Raw genomic sequence first — 24,168 nt, 5'->3', positions numbered from 1 at the left:
ATTTTTTGAGTAGCACGACGTTTCGCTGGTAATTGCATCCAGCATCATCGGGCAATTCCCCAGAATGGTGAGGCTCTACTCTTGCTCCCGGTCACTGCTAAAGTAGTGAAATATTTGTCTTTTGTCAACGTGACACTTTTTTTGCTGATTGACCGTGTCAGGTGGTGGAGGGTTACGACACATTTATAAATAACACGATCTAACCCAAAAACGTTGATTATGAATAATATTGGTCGCGAAAACCTACGTGTTGCATTTCGTTGTTTATAACGGCAGTATCTGACCCCCCACCTCTTCCCTCCCCCCCTCTGGCATTGTATTGGAGCCCTTACCACCTTTCCCCTATATATTTTTTCACGTATTTCTGAATTGATTTACGCAGCCGTTGTATCGTGGGCTGCTCTGACTCACTCGACTGTGTGAATGAACGATTTATTTTTAGGGATTATTTCGTTGGGATTGCAACGTTGCCAGAAAATTGGGCAGCAATCATCGCCCCCTGCTCTGGCAGAATACTGCTCGTTTCGCGAGGCCAGGTGCCAGAATCCACCGTGTGCCACACAGGGACAGCTGCCGCTGGGGGTGGGGTGGTGCAATGTTGGAGTGAGTGGAGGAGAGCGGCGGCGGCGGTCTCTGTAAAAAAAAAAAATCACAAATCGCTGTCACTCACCCAAGCGGCAGTGGTTGCGGCCTCTCCCACGTGGTGGTGCGGGTGTTGTGGTCCACGTAATACGTCCTCCCGTGAGGGTCTGTCCTCTGCTCCCAGCTGCCACACACACGCATTAGCCACCACGTCGACAGAGTTAGAGGGCCGGTTGCATCGCTTCCGGACTTGCATTTCACGCATTAGCACGGTTGGCTACGTACGGCATGAAAGAAGTTCAACATATGTCCATACATAGAGGCCACTGCTCGCGGAAGAAGGGCATCCCCACAAAAGTAGAGCCTCTCTAGAAGGACCCTCCCGAGACTGTTTTGGGCCTACTCTTCCACGCTGGCCTGACGTCTCGTAAGAGGTCACATTAATCACACTTCACTCCACTCGCACACGACCTGCCAATCTACCGAACTGCGGTTGTATCCATTTACACCGCTGGGTGGACACAGGGACAGTTGGGGAAGGGGGGGGGGCTGCGGGGGTATTTAAGCAACTTGCGCCGTTGTGGGCCGCTAACCATCGACACCACGGTGGCAGCGTCCCTCATAGCGCAAGCCATGTCCCAGCATCGCCACATCACGCAAAACTTTTGCTGTTAACCTCACAACCCCCCACCCCCTCCTGTGCCGAAGGCACCACGCACAACGATCTCAACTGCTGGACATCCGCGAAATCGAGCTTAACACGCAGACTTCCGCGACCAACATCATCCATAATTTAATTGAAAAATTATTTACCCGATCTAACCCAAAAAAACACTATCATGAAATCGAGCTTCATAGCTCATCGGATTCTTCCGGGATGAATGAAGATTCTGATTCAACGCACTTGGCCGGCAGAGGGCCTTGGCAAACTTCGGGACTCTGCATCTCCCCCACGGGGCAGCCGTCGGCCTGTATTGGCGGCGGCGGCGGTGGCGGCCCGGCCTCCGAGTTCGGGGCGCCGTCTGCATCCGACGAGGAGCCGGCGGTGTGCGGTGGCGGCTGAAGCGGCAGCGCCGGCGGCGGCGGTGCCGGCGACGGCGCCAGCGGCGGCGACGGCCCCTGCTGGTCGGCGGCGAGCGTCGGGGGAGAGGTTGGCGGCCCCAAGACGGCGCCCGCCGAGACGGCAGCCGCCACCGATGCCGCAGACGCCACCGGCGCGCCGGAGGGCGTTGCCGCTTGCTGCGCATCCGTCGCCGCCGAAGCTGCGGCTTGCGCAGAGGAAGTGGACGACGACGATGGGGGAGACGCGGCGTCGCCGTTAACTGGAAGCCGGCGCGGAGGGCAGGGGGCACAAACAGTAGAAGCTTGAGAGGAGGCCTCGGAGCACTGAGCCTGTGCGGCAGAGGTGCTGGGTCTGAATCTGGGTTTCAGCCACTGCCTGAGGTCAAACAGAGTGGATGGTCTTTGCATGGCCATGATTGACTGACACGGAGACCCACAGACTCGCACAAAGACCGAACTGCGATTGAATCTGCTTCCCAGCCTGCTCACCAATGACCAAGCGGAGAAGCATTAAAATTAGTTCCGAATCTTACATTTCCTCAATTCCAGCTCTGAGAAATATAAAATAAACGTCAGGTTGACCGTCACACGCAATGAATCTCACTCTCAAAATGCTGAGCCAGTGGGAAAAGTGCTGCCCCTCCAGTGCCGGGATAGAATAATACATATCGTGATCTCACTCAGAGGCAACTCTGATATCCGCTTCTGTGGGTGGTCCCCTAAGACGAAGGAAACTAAAAACGAAACTATTTTATTTTAAACTAAACTGTTTGAGCCATATAGCGGTTATGCATGAGTGACCTGGCCAGAAATGATAGCTCAACGAAGCGGCTTATCATCCAGCAGCATAACAAAAGGCGGCTTAATCATAGCTGGCTTATCTACATATGCCATCTGCATTACAAAGGCTCATTTTCAGCAGCAGTACTGACCACCTCACAACTCCTCCTCTCCGGCGGCCCTTCCTGGCTCCTCCCCCCTTAACCAGTATATAAGGTCGTACCTTTTGGGACTTCTCTCCACTTGATAGAGATTTTTTGCTGTGACAGTTTCACCTGAAGATGGAAGCTTGTGTTGCCTCCGAAACGTCGTGATTTTATTATTTTTAGTTTTTATTAATTTTCATTTAAATTTTTTACCTACGTGACTTTACCGAAAGAACTAAGAGTATGAATCCTTGCAGTCACGAAAGCTTCAAATCTAGAACGGCTTATCATCATCAGGTGGAAATGTACAATAGCTAAATACGCGTGACGTTGATTGTAAATGCAGAGGGAAAAAGCTGGGAGGACCCGGAGAAAAATCTACGCGACTTTCTCGACTCGTTCACCGCTGCACACGTGACATCGGCGGCACGGCACGGCACGGCTCGGCACGGCTCGGCTCGGCTTCCGCGGTGGAGAAACGACCCGACCACTCGCGAGCCAACTGCTCGGCGTGTCTTGGTTTGTGCCAGTGGGAAAAAAAACAGAGGGGGGGTGGGGGTTAGTGGCGGCTCACCATTACACGGGATGCTCGTCGGCCGAGGAGGCTTCCTGAGTTTGTTTGCGAGCGTGGAGGGGGAGGCCGCGGCCGTGGAGGTTGTGGCCAGGCCCGTGGCGCCGGGTGTCGACGGTGCGACCGTTTCGTCCGCTGCCCCTCCGCCGCCGCTCGTGGCCGAAACGTCCAGCTGCGACCTGCGCCCGCCGCGGAGAAGATCGAGACGCGCCGCGGTCGAGAGACGTCGGAGTACGAGTGACCGCCCCACCCGCCACCCGCCACCCCCCCCCCCCCCCCCGCGCCGAGCGGCACACAAGTAAATCGACAAAGACAGGAACGGGCGATTCACCTACGGCGACTGCTTCTCCTGCCGTCGATAATAATCAAAGTGTGGATTTGTAACGCGCGCAGCTATCATTCGCTCCCCCGAGAGAGAGTACAAATAAATATTCAGATTCCGTTTCTGAAAGAGAGAGCGGGTCAGTGGTGCGGGTAAATCAAAGGCAAGCGGGAAGGAGGGCGGCCAGGACCGGCACGCCAACCGCAACAATTTGCCCAAGTTCTGCGACCCTGCTATTGGGACGCGAGGGACCAACCCCACCGAACCGATCGTGTGCCACCGAGTGGCAACAACGGGGCTGTAGCTCGGTGCGGCTGTAGAAGTGGGTGGCTCAAAGAGGTGAGATCGCTGGAGTCGGCGTCGCTGAGATCCGTGTTTTAGCGCCCGTCTGGTGATTACGCCGGGTCATCAAGAGTCAACGGTCTCGGCCCGGTCACCAATAACGGCAAGAAAAAAACCTTAACTTAAGATTTGGTTTAACGCGTCAGATTCACCGATATTTCAGCACTGAGAATTAAAAATACATCTGTTTGACCGTCAAGTGACGAACATTATTCTCGGCGGCAGGGCGGGTGGGAAACATGCTGCCCCCCTGACTGTGCGGACCAGAGGTCAGAAGTAGTTCTATGGTATCCTTTCCGCGGGCTGTTCTGCAACACGAAGGGCCCAGACGCTGCCCTGCAAGAGCTCCAAATAGAAACACCGTCTCTGGACGAGGCGACGCCGTCAGCGTGATCCTCATAAAAACTTGGGGGCACGTGGGTGACTAGCCGGGATTCACAATCCCTGGGGGTTCAGGCGAAGCCGGTATTTCCTCCCAACTCTCTTGACGGAAGGCCCCCGCCCCCCCCACCATGTGGTGATCGGCACTCACCGCGGCCTGGTCCTGGCAGCGCTGGACGAGGTTGGCGGCGACGAGGGGGAGGTGGCCGGCACGGTGGAGTCGCCCGGCGTTTCGGAAGACGATGACGTACCGCCACCGCCGGCGCCGATGTCCGCTCTCGCGAGCTCCCCGTTCTGCATCGGCTCTACGCGCCGCCACCGCCACACACACACACACCGAGCGTGACGACCCCACGCGGCACCACCATGACAGTGCCGAATATTCAAACCGTTCCTGGGCCTCCGCTAGGTCGACTCGGCCTCAAACGATTACACGGCGAGGCAAGGGCCACCCACCCCCTCGTGTGCTGTGCTGGCTTTCATAGGCGTTCGCTAACGGCACGTGCCCCAAAAGTCTGTTCAAGCAAAACGGGGGATCTTTGTTCTTTGCTGGTAGTGACGGCAGCGTCTGTGGCGGTAGCTGCATCGTCTGTGGGTGGCGGCGATGACAGCGGCGTTGGCGGTGGCAGGCGGTGGCTCACTGTTGGGCACGAGGCGTCCGTTGGGCAGCGCGTCGAGGCTGACGATCATCCCGTCGAGGCAGATCTCCAGGTCCCCGCACTCGCCGCCCACGCGACCCTTGACGTCCCCGCGCAGCGTCTGCTTCAAGGTCACGTTCTCCACTGCGCCCCGGCGCGCACACGGCACAACCAGCTCTCGCTCCATCGCTCGTCGCAACCGGCCGTTCCGTTACGTTGAAGCCAAGCGGTGGCCGATGCGCGTGCGGATCGTAATACGGGGGTGTATCATAATACGCGGGCGGATCGCGACGCGTTGACGGTTTGATCGCAAAATACGTTTTTATGGATCTCGGGACAAATCAAAACAAACGCCAACAAATTTCGATTTAAAGCTTTCGTGACTGCAGGGATTCATCTTCTTGGTTCTTTCGGTAAAGTCACGTAGAAGGGAAGTAATAAGATAATAAAAATAAAACAATAAAATAATTCTCACGACGTTTCGGCCACAACGCAAGCAGCCGTCGTGAGAATTATTTTATTATGTTTTATTATTTTATTACTTCCCTTCTACGTGACTTTACCGAAAGAACCAAGAAGATAAACGCCAACAATTTACGTAAGATCTGGTGGCAAAGTGACAATCCCCTACGAAGAATTTGAACGTAAAGTTCTAACCATGCTCAACTAAACAAACATGAAAACGTACATTGCGCCTGATTGGGCAGATGAGTATATGTACGTAGAACTTCTTTCGCACCGTACGTAGCCAACCGTGCTAATCGGAGGTGCGGGCGAGGGGGAAGGACAACTAAGTCAACCAAAAAAAGCAAATGTAAACAAATGAGTTTTCAAACTAGATGATTTAAAGTGCATAGCTCCAGAGGCTTACTAATATCGGAAGAGACAGCGTTCCAGACGTCCGCAGAAGCACATCTGAAAGCACGCGGGAGGCATTGACCACTGTCTTTGCAGAGCCAAAAGGCGCTGCAGCTACTGCAGCTGCTGCAGCTGCTGCAGCTGCTGCAGCTGCTGCAGCTGCTGCAGCTGCTGCAGCTGCTGCAGCTGCAGCAGCTGCTGCAGCTGCTGCAGCTACTGCAGCTGCTGCAGCTGCGGGCACGGGCCCGTCATTTACACCAAGTGCGCCGCCGCCAACGCAGCAGCAGCCTCGTCGAATAAATGTATCACAAAAACACGCGACGACTGACGAACGGAGACTCTGCGGTAAGCGGGGGGGGGGTGGCACGCACGTTTCCCCTCGTTGCTCTTGAGCGCCTCGTAGATTTCCACGATGGTCTTGCCGACGAGCGTGTCCGAGCGCAGCGCGTGGTGGTTCCACACCCGGAGCTCCACCTTGCTGTGCGGCGTCACGAGCCTGGGGACGCACGCCGGCCGCAACGGTGAAATCACTCGGCAGCGACCGGGGCGACAACGGTGGGCAGGATCGCGGCCGATGACGAAGAGACTGGTAATAAAGGTGCGGCCCTGCAATTGATCGTTGCTCATGCTACTGCTGGCGGGAGGGGCCTCCAATAGGGGAGGCTCCAGAGAGGGTACTTTGGGCCACTCTTCCACGCGGGCCACATGTCAGACGAAGGTAACGAATGGCGAATGACGGTTACCATGACGACTACGATCGCGACTGTGATGACGATGCCGACGATGCCGATGACGTCAACACCGTCGGAGAAACCCTACGTCACACAGCTTGCGCTCTCTGGGCCTCCTACTGAAATATTATTTTTTGTTACAATTTTTTTTCCAAAAATTTATAATAAAAAACATCGAAGAAGATCACACAATGGCGAGCAAGACGCGACGGTGAGAGAGCAACCGTACGAATGGGGGAGGGGGAGGGGGGCAGGAGTTTGGGGGGAGGGGGGGGGGCTGCGTACACGGTGAAGTGCTCATCCCAGCGCGGGTGGGTGACGCTGTTCACTTTGTCCGTCTTCTTGGATGACTCCGGCTGACCATCGACCACCAGCTCGACGTACGGACGTGACCCCAGCAGCGACTTCTTGACCTCCCGCAGCCGGGCGCTCACCACTGCAAGAGTCGGCAACAACAACAACGACGACGACGACGACGATGATGACGATGATGACAATGACGACATTTTCAGCGTCCATCTCGTTTTCTCCCAGTTACAATCCGGCGGGAGGGCGGTGGACGCGTCGGGGCGCTAGCGAGTGTTGCCGCTCGTTGAAGAGGTCTGTGGGTCGGGCCCGGTGGCCGCCCTGGTTAATACTGCGGTGGGTACCAACTGTAAATACGTGGGCGCCACGGTAGCTAGGCGATGATAACTACCTCGCCTGATATGCAGGAGGTCGTGGGTTCGATCCCAACCCTGACGACGCCTGTATATTTCATAGTTTGCATGTTTAGAATCAACGTGCGTTCAGAATGTTGTGGCTATACATTTCCACGTGATAAGCCACTTCGTTGAGCTATCATTTGTGGCCAGGTCGTTTTAGAAAAAGAGCTATATAGCTCAATAGGGCATTACCTGGTAAAACAAAAAAAGTAAAGAAAACAATCAAACAATATATATTCATCCAAACTAAGTGCAGAACGACAGAGCTGACACCCAGGTCAAGCCACTGGACACCCAGGTCAACTAACTAACTTAACTATTTTTATTTGACCAGGTAAGGCCCACTGAGCTATTTAGCTTCTTTTCAGAAGCGACCTGCCCACAAAGGATAGCCCAACGAAGTGGCTTTTCACGTGGAAATGTATAGCAACCAAATTTTCTCAACGCACATTACTAAATGTGGAGGAAAAAAACGGAGGACCCGGAGAAAAATCCACGTGACCACGGAAGGCATCGTCAGGGTCGGGATCGAACCCACGACCTCCTGCATACCAGGCGAGGTAGTTAACATCTCACCACCATGGCAAGGCTGCAGTAAAGGAACCACCGGTTCAGACCTTCCTGGTCCAATCACAATTGAATCATCACGCATGATCTATCCCGCTGCTGGACCAAGGCCTCCCCATGCCCGAGACTAACGACGCAGTTAGTCTCAGGCATGGGGAGAGAGGGCGACCACCGAGGAGGAGATGGAGCGGCGCGATCGGATCGTGTGCAGGCGCCGGGCGGAATTGTTACGTCGCGGTAGCGTGACGGCAGTAGCCTGGCTGAGGAGGCCTTGATCCAGCAGTGGCTTGACCGTGGCGGACGACGATGATGACGACTCCGATAAGCGCAACGTATCGCCTCTTGTCACCTGACCACCCAAGTCTTTCCTGTCGCAGAACGAGCTTGACAAGGTCAACAGCGGAGCCGCCATTCCCACCGCAGTAACAATTACCCGCTAATCAATTCCCACTAATTGGGAGTATCCCCAAATGGCTCTTACCCGTGGGGGAGGAGGGGGGGGAGTGGGTTTTTTTGGAGTATTTTATTTTCTTCCCCCGCTGCTCGCACGGAGGCAAAACGACCCGCAAGTTCCAGGTTTAACGCGCAAGACTTTCTAGTTCCAGGTGTTACGTTTTCCGCCCTTTCAATGAAGGGGCATCGCCGCTTGGCAATAGTTCAGGTGTAGCCCCAGGAGAGGGTGGGGGGGGTGCAGAGGTTCCTAAATATATCTGGCGCAACGCTCTTCCCTGCCCCGGCCTCGCATCACTGCTATTTTTTCCTCGTGCGATCCTCGACGCTAGAATGTTTATCCGGGATGCGATGTGCCAAATCACTTCCGCCCCCCCTCCCTGTCCCCTCCCTCCCCGTTCAGCTTCGCGAACGTTTAAATTCTTCCGCACCGTACGTGTTCAGCCGTGCTGATCGGAGTTGTGGGGGAAGGACAAAAAACTAACAGAAAAAAGGCAGTTCTAAAGAAATGAGTCGTTTCAATTTAGATTTGAAAGTGCTTAGCTCCCAGTGGCTTCTTAATATGGGAAGGAAGAGCGTTCCAGACGGCCGCAGAAGCGCATCTGAACGCGCGATGCGGTGACCGTCTTGGTTCGACGGTCAGGCAAAAACCCACTGCTGTGAGGATGACCGGAGTTTGCGCGATGATGGTTCATGCTCCGTAGCCAACCAATCACGATGAAGGTCAGGCGATTGACTGAACGCACGCGTTTCAAATGCTTTCCGGCGTCACGAGTCAGCTCTGCCCACCGTCTGCCTGTCTGTAGCCGGGCCGCGGTGGTGGCCTCGCTGCACGTGGCCGCCTGTGATCCCCCGCACTGCGGAGGCGGCAGCGAGGGTGAGCGGATCACCACGCGGCAATGTTGTGAAACTTTCTGCTTGTGGGATAAATTGTTGCCGCCCCCACCCCCCCCCCTTAGAAACGTGGGGCTTCTCCGGGTTGCTGCGGTTTCCTCCCACGTGTAGAAACACTCAATAGGTGGCTGAAAACATCTTAATATAGAGAGAATTGCAGAGCAATTGCATGTATGCTGAACTTCTTTCGCAGCGTACGTAGCCAAACGCCGCCGGCTCACCGCCTTGCAGCATTCCAGCTTGGTATGGGGGTTCCTCCTCTGCGACTGTGAGAGATGCAATTTGCATGAACGATGCAAATATATAAAATAATCATAAGTTGATAATTGGAGGGGGGTGGCGGGGGGGGTCCATGACAGCTCTAATAATGATCATCCAATATTACTACTACTATTTTTCATGTCACCAGGTAATGTCCACTGAGCTATGTAGCTCTATTTTCATAAGCGAATTGGCCACAAAGGATAGCTCAACGAAGCGGCTCATCATCACCTGGAAATGTATCACAGCCAAATACTCTGAACGGGTGATGTCGTTTCTAAATGGAGGAAAAAATCCGTAGGAATCAGAAAAAAGACCACGCGACCACGGGGAGAGAGAGAGAGACACGCAAACTCCAAATGTACAGCAGCAGTCGTCATGCTGGGGATCGAACCCACGACCTCTTGTACACCAGGCGAGGTAGTTAACATCTCCTAGCCACCGTGATCATGATGAGAGAGAGACACGCAAACTCCAAATATACAGCAGCAGGCGTCAGGCTGGGGATCGAACCCACGACCTCCTGTATACCAGGCGAGGTGGTTAACATCTCCAAGCCACCGTGATCATGATGAGAGAGAGAGACGCAAACTCCAAATATACAGCAGCAGGCGTCAGGGTCGGGATCGAACCCACGACCTCTTGCATACCAGGCGAGGTAGTTAACATCTAGCCACCGTGATCATGATGATGAGAGAGAGACACGCAAACTCCAAATATACAGCAGCAGGCGTCAGGGTCGGGATCGAACCCACGACCTCTTGCATACCAGGCGAGGTAGTTAACATCTCCTAGCCACCGTGATCATGATGACGAGAGAGAGACACGCAAACTCCAAATATACAGCAGCAGGCGTCACGGTCGGGATCAAACCCACGACCTCCTGTATACCAAGCGAGGTAGTTAACATCTCCAAGCCACCGTGATCATGATGAGAGAGAGAGACGCAAACTTCAAATATACAGCAGCAGGCGTCAGGGTCGGGATCGAACCCACGACCTCTTGCATACCAGGCGAGGTAGTTAACATCTCCTAGCCACCGTGATCATGATGATGAGAGAGAGAGACATGCAAACTCCAAATATACAGCAGCAGGCGTCAGGGTCGGGATTGAACCCACGACCTCTTGCATACCAGGGCGAGGGAGTTAACATCTCCTAACACCCGCTGCATGATTGATTTAAAGGGCGAGACCCAGCGATTAAAGGATTCCCAAGAAAAAAAACCCAGGGGCCAAAAATGGTAACGCGCACTTCCTGTCCCGATGAGGCCGCTACGCGTGACGTCATCGCGTCGGGCGGCGTGACGTAATCATCGCAAATAAAATCACGTCCGCGTGTCGGGGAAGCGTTGCAGAATGCGTGTGCGTGCTTTTTCTTCCCGGTTGTCTCGGCACGGAGGGGCACGTAACCACGTGGGTGGGTTTCATGTGTTGTGAAAAAATGCAAGATATGTTGAAATTAAAACTAAGACTAAACTATGTTTTCATTTGCCAGGTAAGGCCAACTGAGCAATACAGCTCCTTTTCAGAAGCAACCGGGCCACAAATGATAGCCCAACAAAAGTGGCTTATCACGTGGAAATGTATAGCGGGCATATGCTCGAAACGTATGTGGAGTGAAAAAAAAACGGAGGACCCGGAGAAAAATCCACGCAACCACGGTGAGAGAGACAAGCAAACTCCAAACATACAGCAGGCATTAGGGTCGGGATTGAACCCACGACCTCCCGTAAACCAGGCGAGGTGGTGGTTACCATCTCGCAACATCTCAGCAATTCCATTGCTGTGTTCCGATCATCCTCCACTTAAGCCCTGCCAATGCTCAAACTGATACCAGTACGCCTATCTTGTCACGAACAGTTGCCAAAACATGCCTCACTTGGGGCATGACACATTGCCCTTAACCAGGGCTCTCTTCCTCTGCCTCCCCTATCAAATTGCCAAACTGCTGTTCACACTTCAGCGGACTACACTCAGCGGTCTTAAACGCCGCGATGCTCGGTGTATGTACGCCGGCTGATTCTACGCCGGGTGTTATCTATCATAGAAGCCCGGCATTCCGTTTGTCCATTTGTCCGTCAACTAAATGACAAGAAGGCCTGAATCAAAAAGTTAGAGAGAGTGGACGCCCCCCCCCACCCTTCTCCCAGATGTGGGGGTAAAAAGTTGATCCAACAAAAAGTTGACCCAACAGGGTTCCAACAATTGTTGACCACCCTCCCCCACCCACAAAAAAATCATTTTGTAGGCATGTATGCCTACACACCCGGCATACAATAGTAGAGTGAGATGAGAGGGGAGAGGCAAGAGAGTGCGTGGAGGGGAGCAGAGTGAGATGAGAGGGGAGAGGCAGGAGAGTGCGTGGAGGGGAGCAGAGTGAGATGAGACGGGAGAGGCAGGAGAGTGCGTGGAGGGGAGCAGAGTGAGATGAGAGGGGAGAGGCAGGAGAGTAAGTGGAGGGGAGTAGAGTGAGATGAGAGGGGAGAGGTAGGAGAGTGCGTGGAGGGGAGTAGAGTGAGATGAGATGGGAGAGGCAGGAGAGAGCGTGGAGGGGAGCAAAGTGAGATGAGAGGGGAGAGGTAGGAGAGTGCGTGGAGGGGAGTAGAGTGAGATGAGAGGGGAGAGGCAGGAGAGTGCGTGGTGGGCAATGGAGTGAGATGAGAGGGGAGAGGTAGGAGAGAGCGTGGAGGGGAGTAGAGTGAGATGACAGGGGAGAGGTAGGAGAGTGCGTGGAGGGGAGTAGAGTGAGATGACAGGGGAGAGGTAGGAGAGAGCGTGGAGGGGAGTAGAGTGAGATGAGAGGGGAGAGGTAGGAGAGTGCGTGGAGGGGAGTGGAGCGAGATGAGAGGGGAGAGGCAGGAGAGAGCGTGGAGGGGAGCAGAGTGAGATTAGAGGGGAGAGGTATGAGAGTGCGTGGAGGGGAGTAGAGTGAGATGAGAGGGGAGAGGTATGAGAGTGCGTGGAGGGGGGTAGAGTGAGATGAGAGGGGAGAGGTAGGAGAGTGCGTGGAGGGGAGTAGAGTGAGATGAGAGGGGAGAGGTAGGAGAGTGTGTGAAGGGGAGTCGAGTGAGATGAGAGGGGAGAGGTAGGAGAGTAAGTGGAGGGGAGTAGAGTGAGATGAGAGGGGAGAGGTAGGAGAGTGCGTGGAGGGGAGTAGAGTGAGACAAGAGGGGAGAGGTAGGAGAGTGCGTGGAGGGGAGTAGAGTGAGATGAGAGGGGAGAGGCAGGAGAGTGCGTGGAGGGGAGTAGAGTGAGATGAGAGGGGAGAGGCAGGAGAGTGCGTGGAGGGGAGCAGAGTGAGATGAGACGGGAGAGGCAGGAGAGTGCGTGGAGGGGAGCAGAGTGAGATGAGACGGGAGAGGCAGGAGAGTGCGTGGAGGGGAGCAGAGTGAGATGAGACGGGAGAGGCAGGAGAGTAAGTGGAGGGGAGTAGAGTGAGATGAGAGGGGAGAGGTAGGAGAGTGCGTGGAGGGGAGTAGAGTGAGATGAGATGGGAGAGGCAGGAGAGAGCGTGGAGGGGAGCAAAGTGAGATGAGAGGGGAGAGGTAGGAGAGTGCGTGGAGGGGAGTAGAGTGAGATGAGAGGGGAGAGGCAGGAGAGTGCGTGGTGGGCAATGGAGTGAGATGAGAGGGGAGAGGTAGGAGAGAGCGTGGAGGGGAGCAGAGTGAGATGAGAGGGGAGAGGCAGGAGAGTGCGTGGAGGGGAGCAGAGTGAGATGACAGGGGAGAGGTAGGAGAGAGCGTGGAGGGGAGTAGAGTGAGATGAGAGGGGAGAGGTAGGAGAGTGCGTGGAGGGGAGTGGAGCGAGATGAGAGGGGAGAGGTAGGAGAGTGCGTGGAGGGGAGTAGAGTGAGATGAGATGGGAGAGGCAGGAGAGAGCGTGGAGGGGAGCAAAGTGAGATGAGAGGGGAGAGGTAGGAGAGTGCGTGGAGGGGAGTAGAGTGAGATGAGAGGGGAGAGGCAGGAGAGTGCGTGGTGGGCAATGGAGTGAGATGAGAGGGGAGAGGTAGGAGAGAGCGTGGAGGGGAGTAGAGTGAGATGACAGGGGAGAGGTAGGAGAGTGCGTGGAGGGGAGTAGAGTGAGATGACAGGGGAGAGGTAGGAGAGAGCGTGGAGGGGAGTAGAGTGAGATGAGAGGGGAGAGGTAGGAGAGTGCGTGGAGGGGAGTGGAGCGAGATGAGAGGGGAGAGGCAGGAGAGAGCGTGGAGGGGAGCAGAGTGAGATTAGAGGGGAGAGGTATGAGAGTGCGTGGAGGGGAGTAGAGTGAGATGAGAGGGGAGAGGTATGAGAGTGCGTGGAGGGGGTAGAGTGAGATGAGAGGGGAGAGGTAGGAGAGTGCGTGGAGGGGAGTAGAGTGAGATGAGAGGGGAGAGGTAGGAGAGTGTGTGAAGGGGAGTCGAGTGAGATGAGAGGGGAGAGGTAGGAGAGTAAGTGGAGGGGAGTAGAGTGAGATGAGAGGGGAGAGGTAGGAGAGTGCGTGGAGGGGAGTAGAGTGAGACAAGAGGGGAGAGGTAGGAGAGTGCGTGGAGGGGAGTAGAGTGAGATGAGAGGGGAGAGGCAGGAGAGTGCGTGGAGGGGAGTAGAGTGAGATGAGAGGGGAGAGGCAGGAGAGTGCGTGGAGGGGAGCAGAGTGAGATGAGACGGGAGAGGCAGGAGAGTGCGTGGAGGGGAGCAGAGTGAGATGAGACGGGAGAGGCAGGAGAGTGCGTGGAGGGGAGCAGAGTGAGATGAGACGGGAGAGGCAGGAGAGTAAGTGGAGGGGAGTAGAGTGAGATGAGAGGGGAGAGGTAGGAGAGTGCGTGGAGGGGAGTAGAGTGAGATGAGATGGGAGAGGCAGGAGAGAGCGTGGAGGGGAGCAAAGTGAGATGAGAGGGGAGAGGTAGGAGAGTGCGTGGAGGGGAGTAGAGTGAGATGAGAGGGGAGAGGCAGGAGAGTGCGTGGTGGGCAATGGAGTGAGATGAGAGGGGAGAGGTAGGAGAGAGCGTGGAGGGGAGTAGAGTGAGATGAGAGGGGAGAGGTAGGAGAGTGCGTGGAGGGGAGTAGAGTGAGATGACAGGGGAGAGGTAGGAGAGAGCGTGGAGGGGAGTAGAGTGAGATGAGAGGGGAGAGGTAGGAGAGTGCGTGGAGGGGAGTGGAGCGAGATGAGAGGGGAGAGGCAGGAGAGAGCGTGGAGGGGAGCAGAGTGAGATTAGAGGGGAGAGGTATGAGAGTGCGTGGAGGGGAGTAGAGTGAGATGAGAGGGGAGAGGTATGAGAGTGCGTGGAGGGGGGTAGAGTGAGATGAGAGGGGAGAGGTAGGAGAGTGCGTGGAGGGGAGTAGAGTGAGATGAGAGGGGAGAGGTAGGAGAGTGTGTGAAGGGGAGTCGAGTGAGATGAGAGGGGAGAGGTAGGAGAGTAAGTGGAGGGGAGTAGAGTGAGATGAGAGGGGAGAGGTAGGAGAGTGCGTGGAGGGGAGTAGAGTGAGATGAGAGGGGAGAGGCAGGAGAGTGCGTGGAGGGGAGTAGAGTGAGATGAGAGGGGAGAGGCAGGAGAGCGCGTGGAAGGGAGTAGAGTGAGATGAGAGGGGAGAGGTAGGAGAGTGCGTGGAGGGGAGTAGAGTGAGATGACAGGGGAGAGGTAGGAGAGAGCGTGGAGGGGAGTAGAGTGAGATGAGAGGGGAGAGGTAGGAGAGTGCGTGGAGGGGAGTAGAGTGAGACGAGAGGGGAGAGGTAGGTGGGGGTGTGGAGGGGTGCAGAGTGAGACGAGAGGGGACAGGTAGATGGGAGAGAGTCCATGGAGTGGCATCATAAAAAATGTTGGTGCGACGCTGAAATCGATCCAGGGTTGCATTAGCAGCCAGTGGAGGGATTTGAGTACGGGGGGGGGGGGGTTATGTGGATCAGGTAAACACACACACAAGCTGACAAGCTGATATATTAAGGGAGCCTCAACGTTTTCCGCGGAGCCAACTGCACAAATGAATGTGCGTGTGGCGAAGCACGCCCATACCAATGAGTGTGAACGCCATCGCAGACCTCTCCTTACATTGTAACGCACGCTCGCAATGAGCACAAACTCAATGCGTTTAATATTCCAAACGATTCATTACCAATCTCGCAAACTACCCAGATGTGGGCCATGGGTGTTGGTATGCCTGTACGCATGCACGTTGAACTTCCTTCGCACCCTACGTAGCCAACCGTGCTCATCGGAGGTGCGGGGGAAGGACAACAAACTAGCGCACACAAAAAGCCGTTCGAAATAAATGGTCAGCTGTGTGGTGAGGTTAGTAGCGGTGTTGGCAAGCTGTGTGGTGAGGTTAGTAGCGGTGTTGGCGAGCTGTGTGGTGAGGTTAGTAGCGGTGTTGGTGAGCTGTGTGGTGAGGTGAGTAGCGGTGTTGGTGAGCTGTGTGGTGAGGTTAGTAGCGGTGTTGGTGAGCTGTGTGGCGAGTTTAGTAGCGGTGTTGGTGAGCTGTGTGGCGAGTTTAGTAGCGGTGTTGGTGAGCTGTGGTGAGTTTAGTAGCGGTGTTGGTGAGCTGTGTGGTGAGTTTAGTAGCGGTGTTGGTGAGCTGTGTGGTGAGGTTAGTAGCGGTGTTGGTGAGCTGTGTGGTGAGTTTAGTAGCGGTGTTGGTGAGCTGTGTGGTGAGTTAGTAGCGGTGTTGGTGAGCTGTGTGGTGAGTTTAGTAGCGATGTTGGTGAGCTGTGTGGTGAGTTTAGTAGCGATGTTGGTGAGCTGTGTGGTGAGTTTAGTAGCGGTGTTGGTGAGCTGTGTGGTGAGGTTAGTAGCGGTGTTGGTGAGCTGTGTGGTGAGTTTAGTAGCGGTGTTGGTGAGCTGTGTGTTGAGTTAGTAGCGGTGTTGGTGAGCTGTGTGGCGAGTTTAGTAGCGGTGTTGGTGAGCTGTGTGGTGAGTTTAGTAGCGGTGTTGGCGAGCTGTGTGGTGAGTTTAGTAGCGGTGTTGGTGAGCTGTGTGGTGAGTTTAGTAGCGGTGTTGGTGAGCTGTGTGGTGAGTTTAGTAGCGGTGTTGGTGAGCTGTGTGGCGAGTTTAGTAGCGGTGTTGGTGAGCTGTGTGGTGAGTTAGTAGCGGTGTTGGTGAGCTGTGTGGTGAGGTTAGTAGCGGTGTTGGCGAGCTGTGTGGTGAGGTTAGTAGCGGTGTTGGTGAGCTGTGTGGTGAGGTTAGTAGCGGTGTTGGTGAGCTGTGTGGTGAGGTTAGTAGCGGTGTTGGTGAGCTGTGTAGTGAGTTAGTAGCGATGTTGGTGAGCTGTGTGGTGAGTTTAGTAGCGATGTTGGTGAGCTGTGTGGTGAGTTTAGTAGCGGTGTTGGTGAGCTGTGTGGTGAGGTTAGTAGCGGTGTTGGTGAGCTGTGTGGTGAGGTTAGTAGCGGTGTTGGTGAGCTGTGTGGTGAGGTTAGTAGCGGTGTTGGTGAGCTGTGTGGTGAGTTTAGTAGCGGTGTTGGTGAGCTGTGTGGTGAGGTTAGTAGCGGTGTTGGTGAGCTGTGTGGTGAGTTAGTAGCGGTGTTGGTGAGCTGTGTGGTGAGTTTAGTAGCGGTGTTGGTGAGCTGTGTGGTGAGTTTAGTAGCGGTGTTGGTGAGCTGTGTGGCGAGTTTAGTAGCGGTGTTGGTGATCTGTGTGGTGAGTTTAGTAGCGGTGTTGGTGAGCTGTGTGGTGAGTTTAGTAGCGGTGTTGGTGAGCTGTGTGGTGAGTTTAGTAGCGGTGTTGATGAGCTGTGTGGTGAGGTTAGTACTGGTGAACGGTGTGGTTAGTTCAGTTTCGATGCTGGTGAGCTGCTGGGTGAGTTTAGTATTGTACTTTTCACGACTAACACGAGGGGTCCCCAGATGGACAGATGGACAACCAGACACGATATTTCCCGGGCATCGGAACACGCATCTTTTCAGCTCCCTACAAAACGTAACTGCGGATTTTGTATGCACCGTGACGTACGTCCCTGCACCGCAACCCGCTTTGCCAACCTTTACCATCTGAACAACATATAACGGAACCAGGGCGACTGCTTCGTTACACAAATGGCCCACTGGGCCACGTGATACGTTTTCGTATTTTTTCAACGTGCCCGGTCAAGCGGAAAAGGCGAATCAATCGAGCCGGGATGATCGGCCGATGATGTTTATCAATCGGTGGGGGGGGGGGGGGGAGGTGAGAAATAATCATCGTTAAATTATTTTAAAAGGTCGATTACTCGGGCCTGTTTAAAAATGGCGGCTAGGCAGACGTCCTCAAATGCGAAGGACGGAAACCCCCCCAACAATCCACGGCCAGCACGTGACGTGGGTGATGACGATGTTTAGGATGGTCACCAACACGCCCCTCCCTCGAACGGCCACCTCTTCATCTTCTTGGTTCTTTCGGTAAAGTCACGTAGAATGGAAATAATAAAATAATAAATAATACAACATAATAAACGGTCACCTCTTCGTCCAGCGGCACCTCCGATTGGCAGGGTTGGCCACGTACGGCGCGAAAGTACGTTCAACATACGGGCGCACACCAGAGGCGAGACTTTATTTCCCAACTATTTAGTTGTTTATCCCAGTAAAAAAACCGATAACCGGTTAGGAAATTCATTTCTTAAACAATTAATTTGCAGTCTACGACTATTACGACCCACTCCATCTCTCCGCGTGTGTGCGTGTGCCCACGTACGTGCATGCATGGGCCCGCGTGTGTGTGTATGAATGTGTGCTCACGCGTGTGCGTGTGTATGTGTACGTGCGTATGTGTACGTGCGTATGTGTACGTGCGATGTGTACGTGCGCCCGTGTGTGTGCGTATGAATGTGTGCTCACGCGTGTGCGTGTGTATGTGTACGTGCGTATGTGTACATGCGTATGTGTACGTGCGATGTGTACGTGCGTATGTGTACGTGCGCCCACGTGTGTGTGTATGAATGTGTGCTCACGCATGTGCGTGTGTATGTGTACGTGCGTATGTGTACATGCGTATGTGTACGTGCGATGTGTACGTGCGCCCGTGTGTGTGCGTATGAATGTGTGCTCACGCGTGTGCATGCGTATGTGTACGTGCCTATGTGTACGTGCGTATGTGTACGTGCGCATGTGTACGTGCGTATGTGTACGTGTGTATGTGTACGTGCGCCCGCGTGTGTGCATATGAATGTGTGCCCACGTGTGTGCGTGCGTATGTGTACGTGCGCATGTGTACGTGCGTATGTGTACGTGCGCCCGTGTGTGTGCGTGTGTGCCCACGTGTGCGAATGTGTACGTGCGTCCAGTGTGTGTGCGTATGAATGTGTAGCCACACGTGTGCATGTGAGCCCACGTGTGCGTATGTGTGCCCGCGTGTGCCCGCATGTGCGTGTGTGCCCGCGTGTGTGCGTGTGTGTGCCCGCGTGCGCTGGCCTTACCGGTGACCTGCAGCTGGGACTTTCCGAAGCCAGGCGTCGCTTCGTAGCGTGACGAGGGTCTCGGAGCAGCCATTGCATGGGACAGCGGCTCCCTACAGGCGCACACAAGCACAACGACGCCCACCCCGCCATGCGGATGTCAGCAGACCGTCAGGGCAGGTGCTGTTGGCGAGCACCCATCAAGCGCCGGCACGCCGCGCGAGACGGGCGGCCGCGGGTCGTCCGGCACCGCGACACCTGGCCGCCTTCGATTCCCCAGCGCTGATGTTGACGTGACCGCTCGGGGAACTCGATCGTTCGCTTTATTACAAGCGGAACCAAATGTGTATTTTCGTTGGCTTAATGTGGTTGCACGGGTCAAAGAAACCCCTTGCCCCACCCCCCCCCGCCCGCCTAACACCCCAAACTAAGTGTGCAAAATAAATAGAAATCCTACAATTTCATAACAGGCACATACAGTTTGTATAAATCATCGCAGTCCCCGCCACAGTTCACGCGATGCACGAGAGGGTATTGGCCGAGTGGACCGCGGGGGCTGAGCCCGGACAAGTTCTGATGCGATTCGCCGCAGGCGTGAGCCGTGGCCGGGAATTTGAAGCCCAGGAAGCCGAGCTCAGCCGCACGCAATCATCACACGGCACCCCGAACACAACACCCACGTGACCTCCCCCCCCCCCGCCCCTCCCCTCACACCCCCCCACCCCTTCCCCTATGCCGGGGACATCTGCACAGTTCGACGAAGGTCGGTGCAGGGCGGTTGTGGGTTGTCGGTTCTGCGCGGTGCGAGCCTCCCCTCTCTAGCGCGTGCCCACGGGCACCGGTCAAGGGAACCAACTGGAACGTCGTGGCCCCCCCCACCCCACCCCCACCCGCCCGGCCCCCCAATCCAGGGCTGAATTTCAGCCCGGGTCTGCCTCGGTGGGCACACCACATTCAGTAAAGCTCTCTGGCTATAAACTAAAACTATGTTTCTATATTTATTTTACCACTGAGCTGTACAGCTCTTTTTCAGAAGCGGCCTGGCCACAAATGATAGCCCAACAAAGTGGCTTGGCACGTGGAAAATTATAGCAACCAAATAACTCTAAAACACAACGTTTCTAAATGTGGAGGGGGAAACCAGAGGACCCGGGTAAAAAACCACGCAACCACGGGGAGAGTGAACATGCAAGCTCCAAATATACAACAGGCGTCAGGGTCTGGATCGAACCCACGATCTCTTGCATACCACGCGAGGTAGTTAACATCTCACCACAGTGGCGCGAAGGCTGCAGCTACGAGACAAATATTCCAAACTACCGGCGACTCGGTATTGCTGCGCCCGGCACACCACATCCAGTATACTTTTCTCACTGTGGCTGCGGCTACGAGTCGTGAGCTACATATTCAAAACTACCGGTGGCTCGGGAAATATTTCCGCACCCAGCACACCACATCCAGTATATTATGGCTGGGGGAGTGGGAGGGAGCACGTGGAAAGGAAGCGAGTGGCTCAGATGCGAGCGGATTTCACCCCGTTTTGAACTTTGTCCAAAACAAACACACACACACTACACGTGGCGCTCTGCAACGGGAAGCGATAACTCCTCTTCCTTCCTTCCGTCCCGCTGGGCAGTCGGATTCAGCCGCACGGCACGTTCGTGACGAAGCGCATCTCGTCGTCGCCATCGTCGCCGTCGCCATGGTGGTGGTGGCAGTGTTCAGCGGCAAAGATGCAAAGTAATTCGTGGAGTTGCCCAAACATCCCAATATAGGGCCACAGAGCTTGGGAAATCGTTGGCAGCGGCGGTTCGAGCCGCCCTCCCGCTGTGCGCGTGGTTTCCCGCGCTTACGAAGCAAACTACAAACGTTTCGATTTGAAGCTTTCGTGACTGCAGGGATTCGTCTTCTTGGTTCTTTCAGTAAAGTCACGTAGAAGGGAAATAATAAAATAATAAAAATAAAAATACATTTATTATGTTATTATGTTTTATTTTTTATTATTTTTATTATTTCCCTTCTACGTGACTTTACCGAAAGAACCAAGAAGATGAAACGACAAACTGTGCGGCGCGTTACGGATTTGTGCTTTTATTTTATTTGTGTATCTATGATCAATCCACTGCTGGATGAAGCCCCCCCCTCTCCCCCCCCATCTACGACGGTCTCACGACACGACCATCCATCTCCCGCCCGCACACGAGCCGATTTCCTCGCTCCGTCTCTCTGCAGTGGACGTCTTCTCGGCTGTGTGTCCCATACGCTGTCTGCCTCTCCATCACGGTGGCGGGATGTTAACTCCCTCGCCTGGTATGCAGGAGGTCGTGGGTTCAATCCCAACCCTGACACCTGTTGTATATTTGGAGTTTGCGTTTCTCTCTCTCTCCGTGATCGCGTGGAATTTTCTCCAGGTCCTCCGGTTTTTATCCTCCACATTTAGAAACCAAACATCACGCGTTTGTAGAGTATTTGGCTGCTGTAAATTTCCACACGATAAGCCACTTCGTCACTGCTATCATTCGTGATAGCTAGGTCACTTATGAATGAGGGCTATGTAGCTCAGCGGGCCTTACCTGGTAAAATTTAAATAGCAAAAGAATTCTAGCAGTCTCACTCACCGGCCATCACCATCCCTTCTGCGGATGCATCCTGCCCCATACCCACTACAGCAGAACCATTCATCACCGTCATCATCACGATCATGAGCCACGGTCAATCTACTGCTGGATGAAGGCCTCCCCCATCAAGCCGGCCACCAACCCTCGCAAGCCTCCAACGTAACGATCCACTCCAGCGCCTGCTGACAAGCCGATGATATTGCTGCCCCCTTTCTCTTCACGGCGTCGCGAGCAGCCGGTACCGGAACCTTGCGCGCGAGTCCCAGGTTTAGTATTTCGCTAGTGGTGAATGAAGCGAAACTAAAATTTATCCCAACGCGCCGTCGGCTTCATCAAGATCCCGACGATGTTCACAAGAGCAGGCCAATTAAGAAAACATTAATTAGTAAATTACCGCAATTGGGATTTCTTCCCATCCCTATGCTCCCGTTTTCAAAATTCCTTCCTATCATTTATTTTGCAAAGCTCTTATAATAACAACAATAATAAAAAAAAGCCTTCTGCAAACCATGAAACCTGTTACACTCTTCATCTATTACAACTTGAACTGTCTTCTTCTTGGTTCTTTCGGTAAAGTCATGTAGAAGGAAAATAATAAAATAATAAAAATTAAACATTATAAAATAATTCTCACGACGTTTCGGCCACACCGCAAGCAGCCGTCTTCAGGTGGAGAACAGGGCTGCTTCTGCTGCAGAGCCTGCTTTCTCGACAGACCTGTTCTCCACCTGAAGACGGCTGCTTGCGTTGTGGCCGAAACGTCGTGAGAATTATTTTATTATGTTTTATTTTTATTATTTTATTATTTTCCTTCTACGTGACTTTACCGAAAGAACCAAGAAGATGAATCCCTAAAGTCACAAAAGCTTTAAATCGAAATAATTTAGTTTGCAAAGCTCTTATAATAACAACAATAATAAAAATAGCCTTGTGCAAACCATGAAACCCTGTTACACTCTTCATCTATTACAACTTGAACTGTGCTGGCCACTTGGGGTTGTGGGCCTTGGGGGGGGGGGGGGAAGCCTGCTCCCAGCATTGTGACGATGACAACAACAACAACAAACAACAAATAGCCCCGACTACATTCAGGCGACGGCACTTTGCGATCGCACGCACACGTTCCCCGGGGCATCCCACCCATCAACACGGCTACGAAAGAAAAGCGCTCGGCGGAAGATCGAACCGCATCTTTGTGCCCCAGGACACGCGGCTAAATGCCTAAGTCAAGGAGTCCGTCATGTACCAGGGCGCAACGACTCCGCCACGCACGCGCAGTTCGACGCGCGTATTGCTCGGGTGTACGCAAAGATATCGGGCGCAACCGCACTTCTCTGCCCCAGCCTCGCACGCCACTGCTTCTGCTGCTGCTGCTTCTGCTGCTGCTGCTTCTACTGCTGCTGCTTCTACTGCTGCTGCTGCTTCTACTGCTGCTACTGGTGCTGCTGCTGCTGCTTCTACTGCTGCTGCTGCTTCTACTGCTGCTGCTGCTTCTACTGCTGCTGCTGCTTCTACTGCTGCTGACTTGCTGCTGCTTGCTGCTGCTGCTGCATTCTACTGCTGCTACTGGTGCTGCTGCTTCTACTGCTGCTACTGGTGCTGCTGCTTCTACTGCTGCTACTGGTGCTGCTGCTTCTGCTGCTGCTGCTTCTACTGCTGCTACTGGTGCTGCTGCTTCTACTGCTGCCGCTGCTTCTACTGCTGCGCTGCTTCTACTGCTGCTACTGGTGCTGCTGCTGCTTCTACTGCTGCCGCTGCTTCTACTGCTGCCGCTGCTTCTACTGCTGCTACTGGTGCTGCTGCTGCTTCTACTGCTGCCGCTGCTTCTACTGCTGCCGCTGCTTCTACTGCTGCTACTGGTGCTGCTGCTGCTTCTACTGCTGCTGCTGCTTCTACTGCTGCTGCTGCTTCTACTGCTGATGCTGCTGCTGCTTCTACTGCTGCTGCTGCTTCTACTGTTGCTGCTGCTTCTACTGCTGCTGCTGCTTCTGCTGCTGCTTCTGCTGCTGCTGCTTCTGCTGCTGCTGCTTCTGCTGCTGCTTCTGCTGCTGCTGCTTCTGCTGCTGCTGCTTCTGCTGCTTCTGCTGCTTCTGCTGCGTCTTCTTTCCCTGCGCGATCCTCACCGTGAGAAATTTTCAATCCGGGCCGCGACGCGCCAAAATCACTTTCTCTCCCTCCCCCCCCACCACCACCACCAAACTCGACTCCCCCAGTTGAGTTTCACGACCGTCGGAACTTGTTTCACGTGCGAGCGAGCGCCCTCGCTACGATGCGTGCGTCTCTGCACGGCCGACGTGCGCGCATTCGCAGCCGACGAAGACGGGGGAAGAACATCGGCGCTTCCCGTTCCGTGGAAACGCATCTCTTTCTTTTTCCGACCGTTGCAGCGCTGCGCGGAAGCAGATGTTTCCTAGGGACATTATCCCCGCTTGTTGTCCTGCTCCCAGAGACCGAGAGACACTGGCAAAGGGCAAAGATCCCCCGCCGCCCTGGAGCCTGAATAGACTTTCGGGGCAAGTGCAGTTAGCGAGGAGCACCTATGTACGATGCGGCACGTGAAAGAAGGTGTGGGTGGCCAGCACCACGCCAAGACGCCTTTGTCTCTCCAGTGGCGATGTTTACACATCGCAACCAGGAATTAATTTGAGACCGAGTCGACCTAGGGGAGACCCAGAACCAGTTCAGATAATCTTCACCGGAGTTGGCCGTGAGCGGGAATCGAAATCTGGCCGCCGGGTTGGTAGCGCGGCGTAGCGCAAACCGCCACACTAACGCTCCCCACAAGCAGGCACAACAACAACAACAACCGCCATTCGCCAATAAGTGGCGGTGACGTCACCACGACGCTTGTGCCAGGCTATGTGCACCTTGAAGCCACGTGAAGTGTCGAACGCCCGCTGGCAGAAGGTCACGGGGCAGACCCAG

The 24,168-nt window shown here is 54.5% G+C and overlaps 1 protein-coding gene across 3 annotated transcripts in view; it reads right to left on the bottom strand.

The window, feature by feature from the left end:
• Positions 1 to 24,168, bottom strand: part of LOC133355784 (NEDD4-like E3 ubiquitin-protein ligase WWP1) — an 83,712-nt gene that overhangs the window by 24,066 nt on the left and 35,478 nt on the right. For 2 of the 3 annotated variants that reach the window (XM_061573133.1, XM_061573135.1), the window contains exons 2-9: positions 18,647 to 18,738; positions 6,699 to 6,849; positions 6,054 to 6,178; positions 4,828 to 4,968; positions 4,338 to 4,491; positions 3,145 to 3,320; positions 1,487 to 1,904; positions 671 to 766 (exon numbers count right to left, since the gene is read on the bottom strand). In XM_061573133.1, the coding sequence (XP_061429117.1) occupies positions 671 to 766; positions 1,487 to 1,904; positions 3,145 to 3,320; positions 4,338 to 4,491; positions 4,828 to 4,968; positions 6,054 to 6,178; positions 6,699 to 6,849; positions 18,647 to 18,719 (1,334 nt within the window). In that variant the 5' untranslated portion in view covers positions 18,720 to 18,738. Of the gene's footprint in view, positions 1 to 670; positions 767 to 1,486; positions 1,905 to 3,144; positions 3,321 to 4,337; positions 4,492 to 4,827; positions 4,969 to 6,053; positions 6,179 to 6,698; positions 6,850 to 18,646; positions 18,743 to 24,168 lie in introns of all 3 variants that reach the window. The other variant, XM_061573134.1, reaches the window with a different exon arrangement.

This window comes from Lethenteron reissneri, chromosome 52, assembly GCF_015708825.2.
Source record: "Lethenteron reissneri isolate LAM-NWPU_2019-01 chromosome 52, ASM1570882v1, whole genome shotgun sequence".
Lineage (NCBI taxonomy): Eukaryota > Metazoa > Chordata > Hyperoartia > Petromyzontiformes > Petromyzontidae > Lethenteron > Lethenteron reissneri.
The sequence above is the reverse complement of the archived record's forward strand: the minus strand, read 5'-3'. Positions and strand labels throughout refer to the sequence as shown.